Here is a 12,061-nt window from a genome sequence, read left to right as displayed (position 1 = left end):
TTAACTCTGAAAAGATGCTATTTACATTTATAGAAACTAGTAGAATTACCTGCTTTCCCATGATCTTGACCTAATTTTTTCACCTGCCAGGTACTTGCACGGATTTGACAGGAGATTGATTTGGCTTTAGAGAGTCCCGGAACTGCACAAAGTGTTTTTCATATTGGAAAAGACATACCCAGTTTTTTACAAGTTTTAAGATTTATTGCCTCCCCCTAACATGTTGCAAATTAATTTGTTTGCTATTTGTTTTAGTCAGAATGTAGAAATTGGTGTCATTAGCCAAAGGATAAACCTGATCCCAAGAATGGGCAGACTGCCTTTTAACACTATTTTTATTTGGTATCTTTGCAGGTCTGGACATTAGATGGGTAGACTGCTACTTTCCTTTTACTCACCCTTCCTTCGAGATGGAGATCAACTTCCAAGGAGAATGGCTAGAAGTTCTTGGCTGTGGAGTGATGGAACAACAACTGGTAAATTCAGGTAGAAAAGAATCCAACATTTTATTTACAGGCTCTCTTAAAAACCACTCTCCTCTCCTTTAACCTTATTTACACACTCATTTACATAGGCATTTACATATTCCTGTAGGGATAGCCTTACCATCTTCCTCATAGTGCCCTCCAGACTTATCTCCGACACTCAACTCTAGAAGAACTTAATCTCTCACATTTAATTTTGTAATGGTTTCTGTTTTTGGAGATCTTTCTTGTCAGCACTTTGCTGTTCAATTTGTACTTCGTCATTTCGTCTTTATTGGTATGTTGCTTTTTAATTGGCCCACCAATGTTTGATGCATGTCATATATGAGTGCTGTTTGTGTTCCAAACTAATTAAGAACAAAGCCAATGTATTATCCTTTTTTGTTCATATTGCATTTAGAATAATGCCTAAATTTAACAGATATATCATAAATACAATAAAACACACTATAAAAATACTTAACACTTGGGTTGCGGGAAACGAGTTAAGTCGGCTCGCGTGAATTGCGCGTACTCCGCGGGAGCCGTCTTAAACTCGGTTCATATAGATTTGCGGTGGAGTGCGGGAAACGTGTAAACTCGGGCCGATTGTAACTGCGTATTACCAAATATTTCATTTCAATCGAACCCATACTTCAAAAGATATAGGCATTTTAACGCGCCATCTTATATTTTGGCGGGAAATTCACCCGCAACCCAAGTTTAAGAGGCTCTCAATGTTGATAATGCCACCTGATTGAGGATAAGTTGGAAGACGGGATCTCTGATTAAATTCTATATATAGGTACTTAAGAAAGATCTTTCCAGCTCTTCTCTGCAGGACCATTGCTTAATAAAAATGATTATTTCTAAACTTAATTTCAGAGCTGTGATTTTTTAATTTTAAATTTTTGTTTCAGAGAGGAAAGGAGAGGGAGAGAGAGATAGAAACATCAGTGATGAGAAAGAATCATTTATAGGCTGCCTCCTGCACGCTCCCTACTGGGGTTCGAGCCCAAAACCCAGGCATGTGCCCTTGACTGGAATTGAACCCAGGACCCTTTAGTCTGCAAGCCAACGCTATATCCACTGAGCCAAACCAGGTGGGGTGAGCTGTGAGTTTTATAATGTCTTCCATACTTAAATAAAAACAAAACAAAACCCCAACTCTTAGTCAACCAAGTCACAAACATAGTAAAGAAACAAATTAATTAATTTATTGGAAATCTTGCAAAAACATTCCTCATTTTTATACTTGGTAGAGTTACTGTCACCTATTCACCTTTGTCAGTCTCAAGCTTTCCTTCATAAGAACTGTCATTAGAAGCAGGTTTGAAGTCATCTAAAAATAGATACAGATAAGGATTTTTATACAGTGAACAATACTTGAATACCTGGATCTAAAAAATAGCATGTTTCAGAGTGATAAGTCATTTATCAACAACCAGTAATTAAAATGGCTTAGAAGCATTTTTATATCATAAAATATTTAAAAAGTCGCCGTTTGAATTTAATTTAAAACATGTTTTTTCAGAGTATAAATCCTTTCTGGGAACTCAGTTGAGATTTGAGCAGGGTCTGATCACATAAATAGTAACTGGAGTGGAAGTGATGCATATTGCAAAGTGCACTCTGCCCCTATATCCCACTTAATCCCCACTCAGCTTCTGTAGAAGGACATTTGCTCTGTGGTGTTGGAGGCCAGTGGGTCTGGGTTCAGGGTTGGTCACAGGGCTTCCTACAGCAGAATGGAGAAGAGCAGCCCTTCTTGGTGACTAAGAAATGTTGACAGACCAGTGGTCAGCAAACCGTGGCTCGCAAGCCACATGTGGCTCTTTGGCCCCTTGAGTGTGGCCCTTCCTCAAAATACCACATGCGGGCGCGCATGTACAGTGTGATTAAAACTTCGTGGCCCATGCACAGAAGTCGGTTTTTGGCCTGGGCGAGTCTATTTTGAAGAAGTGGCTTTAGAAGAAGTGGGGGGTGTCGGTGGTCGGGCGACGGGAGACGTGGCGCAGGTGGGCCGCGGGATACGCAGCACGGGGGAGGCGCCAAATATCAACAGTACTTAAACTATATAGGTAGGTTAATAGCAATGTACCTACCTATATAGTTTAAGTTTAAAAAACTTGGCTCTCAAAAGAAATTTCAGTCGTTGTACTGTTGATATTTGGCTCTGTTGACTAATGAGTTTGCTGACCACTGGGATAGACCATAGATAACATCATGAGGTTAGAGAATAAGGGCAGAGTAAGATGGAAGAGATGAGGTGGCAGTGAAGTGCAGGAGTTTGTATATTTGGGCTGGGAGACCAGAGACCTGGCCTTCCCTTCTTACTCTTAGGTAACCTCACCTGCAGGGCCTGGACTCAGTCAGCTCAGATTCTTCTCCATTCTGCCTAGGAAGGCTTTGGGGGAAGCCCTGCACTCTGCCACATGTTTCTTGGATACTTTTCAAATACTTGTAGATCTGTATTAGAGAAGAGGGAGCACAGAGATCACAAATTAGGGCCTGCGCATAAGTTTTGAGCTTAAAAATTTTGAAGCCTGAGGGTAAAAGTTTTGTGGCCTGATTTTGGGTTCTGTCAGTTGACAGCTGTGTGCCTTCAGGCAAGTTGCTTAACCCCTAAGAGTCTTGATGTTCTCATATTAACACCTTGTGGACCAGTAGTTTTATTGCTAGCTTTACCCAGTGGCCAGATAAGTTTCTATTGAACAAGTTTTACATAAATGTTAAAGGCACGCTTTAAAATTAAATACCCATTGCATTTTGAAGTTATTTATTACATGTTCTTACAAACTAATATCTTTTTAAAGTATGATACTTTGTAAAACACTGTGTAATATGAAGCAAGAATTCTCGTGATCTGTCCGCAATGTGTTAAAATGGGCACAGTGACTCTTTCCTTAACGTTTTATTATGAGGATTAATGGAGGGTCTGGCAGCTAGTAAACATTCAGTAAAAATTGATAATTTTCAAAAATTTTCAAATGACTAGAGCTATTTATCAACAGAGATACCCCATAATAGGAAATATTTAAACAGAGGCTGATCTGCATATTACAGAAATGATTTATAACCAACTGGAACTAGATTACCTCTGATCTTAGTCATCTCAGGATCTCTGATTCTAGATTGAGTGATTGATTTGTGAGGGAACAGGAAAATTAAGAGTATTAAGAAACAGAAAAATCAGCTCTATAGATGAATAAGCATCTTAATAGAAAACAAAATATCGAGGGCATCTATGTAAGATTTAATCTCTTCTTGAGTAGGAGCTAGCTTCAAATACTTCTATGGTGTTTTTATTTTATTTTTTAGTTTTGCTTTCATTTTATTTCTCATTTTTATTTTAAATTAAATTTACTGGGGTGACATTGGTTAATAAGTATACAATTCCATCATACATCATCTGTATATTGGTTGTGTGTTCACCACCCGAAGTAAAATCTCCTTCTGTCACCATATATTTGACCCCCTTTACCTTTTACTACTGTTCCCTCATTCCCCTTCCCCTCTGGTAATCACCATGCTGTTGTCTGTGTCTATGAGTTTTTATTTGTTTGTTTGTCTTGTTTGTTCATTTACTGTTTTCAGTTTTATATTTCACTTGTGAATGAAATCATATGGTTTTTGACATTTTCCGTCTGACTTATTTCACTTAGCATGATATTCTCAAGATCTATCCATATTGTCACACATAGTTTTTGATCTTTTCTTATGGCTGAGTAATATTACATTGTACATATGTACCACATCTTCTTTATCCAATCATCTATTAAAGAACATTTTGGTTATTTTCATGTCTAGGGCACTGTGAATAATGTTGCAATGATCATAGGGGTCTATATACAGGGGTTGGTAAAAATAGGTTTATAGTTGTAAGTGTGCAAAACACAGAGTTTATTCTTGTTTTATTATTTATTCTTGTATTATATTTTTTTCATACAAACAACTGTAAACATACTTTGCCCGCCCCTGTATCTTTAGGAATAAATATTTTTAAAAATTTTGGGAAGATATCAGAAGAGAGGTTGCTGGGTCATATAACTCTATTCTTAATTTTTTGAGAAACCTCCATACTCTTTTCTAAAGTGGCTATACCAGCTTACATTCCCACCAGCAGTGAATGAGGGTTCCTTTATCTCTATAACCTCTCTAACACTTTTTATTACTTGTCTTATTGATATTAGCTATTCTAACAGGTCAGAGATGGGATCTTATTATAGTTTGATTTGCATTTCCCTAATAGCTAGTGAACTTGAGCATTTTGTTATAATCTATTGGATCAAAGACCTAAATATAAGACCTGAAACAATAAATTACATGGAAGAAAACCTAAGTACTAAATTTATAGACTTTGGTCTAAGAACTTTATGAATTTGACCTCAAAGACAAGGGAAGTAAAAGCAAAAATGAATCTGACTATTTTGTTTATAGACAAAGATTTGAAGGAATCCTAGGTATCCTTCTCCCAGGAATGCTTGGTGTCAGGGGCCAGAACGAAGAAAGTAAATCAGGGGATGAGCAGCTTGCACATTAGTTGTCACTTGGAATTGTGCTTCCTTGTACATTTTCCAATATCCTTGGTGGGTTTTTATGAGGTTTATTCACACAGTAATTTGCTGAAAATAGTTAACTGAAGCAGGTTTCCAAATCACTATTGCACATTAATGAGACTGCTGTTCTACAATTAGATCAGCACATCAGGTATTCTTGAAGGAAATGGCAAAATGGGGGAAAAAAGAAGACACCTAAGATGCAAATAGGTTTGAGAGATTCACAGTGGTGGTAGGATGTGTTTTAAGTTACTAGGAAATTGTACACATATAATTTAAATCACATATCGAGAGAGAGAGAGGAAGAGAGAGAGAAAGAGAGAGAGACACTAACGAAAAGGAAGAAGAGACAGTTTTAGAACAGAAATTCTTTGTAGGCTTTGCTACTTGAACTTGAAGTTATGACAAAGTTCTGCTATGTGTTCTCAGACTCGAATGTGTTTTGACATATATAGTTATATTTTTAAACTGTGTCTGACAGTCACTAACCACAGACAATTGTAATTGCAGCTTATTTTTTGTTATTTCTGAGTTTCTACGATATAGAGAAAGACTATGTACAATTCATCCCTCTAATTCTCCTACATTTTCTTCCCTTACATTCTCTCCCCTCGATTACCTGCCTTTTAATTTTTTAAAATATATTTTATTGATTTCAGAGAGGAAGGAAGAGGGAGAGAGAGATAGAAACATCAATGATGATAGAGAATCATTGATCAGCTGCCTCCTGCACGCCTTCTTCTGGGGATTGAGCCCACAACCCGGGCATGTGCCCTTGACCGGAAGTGAACCTGGGACCTTTCAGTCCCAGGCCAACGCTCTAACCACTGAGCCAAACCCATTAGGGCTTTCCCCCCTTTTTAAATAGAACTTCTAAGAAACAATAAAGCCCTAGCCGGTTTGGCTCAGTGGATAGAGCATTGCCCTGCAGACTGAAAGGCCCATTGATTGTTTCTATCTCCCTCTTCCTCTCCCTTCCTTTCTGAAATCAATAAAAATATATTTTTTTAAAAAAAGAAACAATAAAGTTGATGGTTGTAGATTCTCCTTCTTTATACTTTTTTAAAAAAAAATATGTTTTAATTAAATTTAGAGAGAGAGGAAGGGAAAGGGAGAAAGAGATAGAAACATCGATTGGCTGCCTCCTGCACATCCCCTACTGGGGATCAAGCCCACAACCCAGGCATGGACCCTGACCCAGAATCTAACCAATGACTTCTTGGTCATGGATCAACCACTGGGCCACACCGGCTGGGCAAATTCTCCTCCTTTAAAGTTCTTAAAGAGGTGCAGGTAAATGATGAAATAACTATAGACCAAAGAAACTGAAGCAGCCATGATATAGCAGACATCAGTGTAGCCCAGTTTACTGTGTGCCTGCATCTCACTAATGACTTAACATGCTTTCTTTTATTTTATCTTGGTAACAAGGCTCTGAGGTAGAGCTGGAGATTTTACAGAACCTGAGAAAGGTGATCAGGATCAAACACCTAGATGTGGTAATGTGACTTGCCCAGGTCTTTCTGACAACAGTTAACTACTATGTTGTGCCTCCTGTATAGTAAGTTTCATGATTTTGAAGTGGCTAGAAATTAGTATCAAATAAATTATCTTCACATAGAATGAAGAACTGCAATCAAACGGAACAAACAACAGCAAACAAAACAACTCTATTTGTTCTGTAGTTATTTGTTACCACTAAAGAAGGGCAGTGCCACCAATGTATGTAATCTGTGGTAGAGAGCACTTAATTAATAGCATGAAATCAGGTTGCTATTTGAATAGTCAATGAAAACACTTCATTGCGCATTTAAGTTGACCATGGCAGATATGTGTTTTTGTGTACAGATTAAGATAAGGTTTTTCCAGATAGTTTACATAATTTTACTTTAATTCTTTAAGTTATAGTGTCTTTACCATTGCTTTCAGACCCTTAGATTTAGTAGTTGTGAGGTGGGTGGTGATTGTTGTCATAATGTGATTGTTCTTTTTTCTTTGAAGAGATTTTTTGAGGACAGTAAGGTATCACATCCCCAAATACTGCACACTTATTTCCCCATGGGTTGACTCAGGCTGCTAATGTCTTTTCAGATAATATGTGGAGCATGAACATCTAAAACTATCACCAGGGTGACCATGGGTCATGATTGTGCCAGGAAGGAATATACCATTCATTTATTGAGCCCCTGTGAAATTTAGAAGATTGTGCACAGGCCAGGGGGATAAAAGGCTCTATAGTGGAAAATAACTTTTAAAAAATGGAATCACCTTCTTTATCTCTTCATTAAAATTTTAAAATTGCCTCTTTTGGATAAAACTAAATATGTACATGAACAGCTTCAAGTTTTAAACAGTCTTTTTTTGTTGTTGTTTTGTTCATTTGCTTGTCACGTATTTTTTGAATTATTTCTAAGGCTATAGAAAAGCAAAGAAGTATTGTTTTTGCTTTGAAAATAGCACAGTACACACAGACAAAAATACATGATGACAGGTATTTGTAGTAGAGATACAGGGTGCAGAAGGGGGATGAGTGAGGGATTGGAGAAGAAATACCAAGCTCTTGTCCTGGTTACATTCAGGATGGAATATGGTTGATACGGATATTTGAAATATATATCTGAGAATAACGTGCTGTTTGCAAAGGGTTATGTCCTTTATCTTTTTTGGGGGTATCTAGTTGGCATACCTAATGCTTCCTTTCCTATGTAAGTGTAAAACTATTTCCAGTCTATTCTTCTTTTTGGTAGACAGTCTCTACAGCTTCTAGACACATTTATTTCATTCAGTGTTATTGATCTAAGTTGGTGAACTTATGGGTGGCATGGGACAAGACTGTACCAGCATTGTGTTACATACACCAGACATGCCATTCCTATACTTAGCATCTTTTGTGTGTGAGGAGCTGTGCTAGACAAAGAAGGCACAGAAATCGATATATGTGATTTCTCGCTGTAAAATTTCAAGTGTAGTAGGGAAGGTAAGACTATAATTGGAGCATGGTAGCATAAGTGCCTTTCTTGAGATGGGGCTTCGGGGGATGTGAAGAGGGAACTCTGCCTTTCACTAAAATCAGGGGAGGCATCATAGAGATGATGGCATTTGAACTGGATCTTAAACAGTGGTTGTCAAATGTGTGCCTAGTAATCACCTGAGGAGCTTATGTAAAATGTCAGTTCATAGAGTGTCCGATTCTATAGGTCTGGGATGGGGGACCAAGATGTGCATTTTAAACAAATATCTTGGATAATTCTTGTGAATAACCTGCACTCAGACCATGCCTCAAAAACTCTGTGCTTAGGATAGGTAGAATATTTTCCTTACTTTTGGGGTACAATCTATCTATCTATATAAAATCCTAAGCAATTGTTACAACTGGTCGACCAAACGACCAGTCAACGGGTCACTATGACTATGCACTGACCACCAGGGGGCAGACGCTTAATGCAGGAGCTGTCCCCTGGTGGTCAGTGCGCTCTCACAGCCAACCTCCTGTGGCCAGCCAACCTCCTGAGGTCCCTCCCCCGACCGGCCAGCCCCAATGGCTCCGATTGCCAGCCAGGCCGAGGGACCCCACCCATGCATGAATCAGTGTACTGGGACTCTAGTTAAATGAACTACACATATTTAAAGTGTACAACTTGATTAATTTTTGACATATGTATATACCTGTAAAACCATCATCATAATCAAGATAATAAACATTTTCATTACAAAACAATGTATTCTTTTGCAGTTTTTCTAATCTTTCCTCCTTCTATCCCTGTCTCCAGGTAACCACTGATCTAACTCTGTCATTATAGATTACTTTGGCTTTTCTAATTTTATATAAGTGAATCATACAGTATGTATTCTTTATACTTAATTTCTTTCCCTCAGCATACTGATTTTGAGATATGTTAATGTTGTTACATGTATCTGTCAATATTATATGTTTCAATTCTTTCCTTTTTGTTTTGAGTATTGTTTCAAAATGTGTTTATCCATTCACTTATTCATGGACTTTTAGGTTGTTCCCAGTTTTGTACTATTACAAATAAAGCTCTTTTGAATATTTGTACAACAGTCTTTGTGTGGTCATATGTTTCCATTTCTCTTGAGGAGAAAACCTAAGAGTAGAATGGTCTATAAATGTCAAATAGATCAATGTAATTGAATTGTGTTTAGCTCTTCTATGTAAACTGATATTTTTGGCCTTGGTATTCTACCAATTTCTCAAAAAAGAGTGATAAAATTTTTACTATGATTATAGATTTGTCTATTTTGCTCTTATTAAATTTTCTTTCATTTTTTAAGCTATAATATTAGGTGCATACATTTTTATAAATGGTATGTTTTCTGCAGGAATTGCCCCTTTTATCATTGTGAAATATCCATACTTTCTTGAAGTCTGTTTAATTTACATTAAAATACACATTCTTGCCTTACCTACTCCCTCCTCAGTTACCTTATGTTGTTTAAGTTACATGTATTTTGTCTGTATACATTGGAAACTTCACCATTTGCTGTTAAAACTTTTTGCTTTAAATATGCATTTTAAAGAACTTAAGAGGAAAACTGTTATTTTATATTTACCTGGTTATTTACTATTTCTCTTATTCTTTTTCATTCCTGAAGATCCATGCTTCCTTCTGGTAATTTTGCCTTTCAGTATGGAAAGCGTCCCTTAGCATTTCTTACAAAACATGTCTGCTGGGGATGAGTTTCTTTTCTTTTTAAAAAAATATATTTTTATTGATTTCAGAGAGGGAGGGAGAGGGAGAATATTTTATTATGAAGGAAATTTTTATCGAATATAGAATTCTGGATTGATAGATCTTTTTTCTCAACAATTTAAAGATATTGTTGTTGCATTGTCTTCTGCCTTTATGGTTTCTGTAGAGAACCTCCTAATCATTTCATTTCTTGTTCTCCTGCATGTAATGTGTTATCTTTCTCTAGCTACTTTCTATGTTTATTTCATTATCTTTGTTTTTAGTAGTGTGGTTTTCATGAATTTAAGTGTGGTTTTCTTTGAGATTATCTGTTTTCAGTTTCACTGAACTTGAATCTCTAATTTATGTCTTTCACCAATTTTGGTAAGTTTCTGATCATTACTTCTTTAGATAACTTTTCTGTTTCAATTTCTTCCTCTTCTGCTTCTGGAACTCAAATTACAACCATGTTAGATTTTTTTATTTTATCCCAGAAGATCCCACGACTTGACTCACTTTTTCTATCTTTTGTCTCAGTTGTTCATCCTATATAATAAAAGCATAATATGCTAAGTGTCTGACTGTTCAACCAGTCACTATAATGCTCACTGACCACCAGGGGGCAGACACTCCGACCAGTAGGTTAGCTGGCTGCTGGGGTTCCGCTGATCCCATGAATCAGGAGGTCAGGATTTGACTCCTGGTCAGGGCACTGCCTGGGTTGCTGGCTTGATCCCCACTAGTGGGTATGCAGAAGGCAGCCAATCAATGATTCTTTTTCATCATCAATGTTTCTCTTCCTTCCTCTTCAATAAAAACATATGAAAAATTTTTTTAAAACTCTCTGATAGTTCCTGCATCTGGGTCATCTCAAGATGGACTGCTATGAAGAATTGGTCACATTGTCCTTATTCTTTGTCAAACAGTTTTGGACTGTATGCTGGAAATTATCAGTGGTAAATTGTGTACACCACACATGTCAAACTCAAAGGCTAACATGGGCCAAATAAACAAAATTTATGTGGGCTGCAAAAAACCAAAAGCTTTAATTTTCACAGAAACGTAAGTTTATTTTTATAGAGACATGCTGAATACAAAGGGCTGAAATAAATGAGTAATCATTAACATAAAATAATAGAACATTTTAATAAAAATTAATATTTTTTTCTTGAACATTAACTTGCCAGACACTGAATAACTGCACAAATTAATAAGCATAATGCAAATAAACCTATTTTTCTTGTTCTCTGAAAGCGAAATATTTCCTGTTGTGCACACCAAACAAGTCAGTACAAGACTAATGATGTGGCAGTTGGCTGCAAAAATATTTGCTGCTAGTATTAGTGGAGAGAAATGGTGCACCTGTCCATAAGGCACGGAAGGGAAATGAATGCAACACAATTATAGTAATCAGTCATTAGCGAACGTTGTAGTTCATTATTAATAACTAGAGGCCTGGTGCATGAAATTCTTGCATGGGTAGGGTCCCTAGGCCTGGCCAGCGATCTGGGCCTTCCAGCTGCCAGCCAGGGCCTTCCTTCGTTCCATGAAGCCCCCTGGTGGTCAGTGCATGTCATAGCAAGCGATCGGTCTCTTGGTCGAACTCCCCTGGGGACAATTTGCATATTGGGCTTTTATATATATAGATGATGTATAACAGGATATTATAAAAATGAAGTTATGAAATTTTTATTAAAATGTTTCTTCTATACCGTTATATTGGCTGGGCTGCAAAAATATTCTTTGTGGGCCACATGCAGCCTGAGGGCCTCAAGTTTGAAATGCTTGCTGTACACTCTGTTATAATCCTGTGGTGACTGTTGATATTTTTTTTTAGTAGATGGTCAACCTAGTAAAGTGTAGGCCTTAGGATCTGACTTGCTTCCTGTAGGTAGTGATTTAGATCTCAGTGTATGTTTTTGCTGTGTTGATTTGTGTCTGTCCTGCACATGTGTATTTCAGGAGTTAGTCTGAAACTTGTGTGAATGTTACAAACGTCAGTTCAGTTTCCTCACCTGTTGCTATGCTGGTCTGAGCCTTTGCTCTGCATGTGTAGCTTAGGTTGATACTTTGCAGATAGAATTAGGGCATCTCTTTTTTGGGTTCTCTCTTACAGAAGTTCTTTACCTGTATACAGAAAAACAGGCTTCTCATTGAGTCTTAGCTGCTGCTGATGATGTGCAGCTCTTCAACTGAGGCCCATTTGGGGGGCAAAAGCAGGTGAGAAAATAAACACGAAGTCCTATGCAATTCATCCTGAGTAGGTTACTTCTCCAAGTTTTCACTTTCCATCAAAATGTGTCTGTTAACTTTTCAGAGTGCTATATTAGTTTTGTGTGTGTGTGTG

General features: G+C 37.3%; 1 protein-coding gene across 5 annotated transcripts in view; it reads left to right on the top strand.

Annotated features, from left to right (window-relative positions):
* FARS2 (phenylalanyl-tRNA synthetase 2, mitochondrial) overlaps positions 1-12,061 on the top strand; it is a 540,234-nt gene that overhangs the window by 177,471 nt on the left and 350,702 nt on the right. For all 5 annotated transcript variants that reach the window (XM_070403451.1, XM_070403450.1, XM_070403449.1 and 2 more), the window contains one exon: positions 355-486. In XM_070403451.1, coding sequence (XP_070259552.1) covers positions 355-486 — 132 coding nt within the window. The remainder of the gene's footprint in view (positions 1-354; positions 487-12,061) is intronic.

This window comes from Myotis yumanensis, unplaced genomic scaffold, assembly GCF_028538775.1.
Source record: "Myotis yumanensis isolate MYYU_CA2020_CCGP unplaced genomic scaffold, mMyoYum1.0.hap1 SCAF_2, whole genome shotgun sequence".
Lineage (NCBI taxonomy): Eukaryota > Metazoa > Chordata > Mammalia > Chiroptera > Vespertilionidae > Myotis > Myotis yumanensis.
This window is presented reverse-complemented; position numbering and strand designations above follow the sequence as displayed.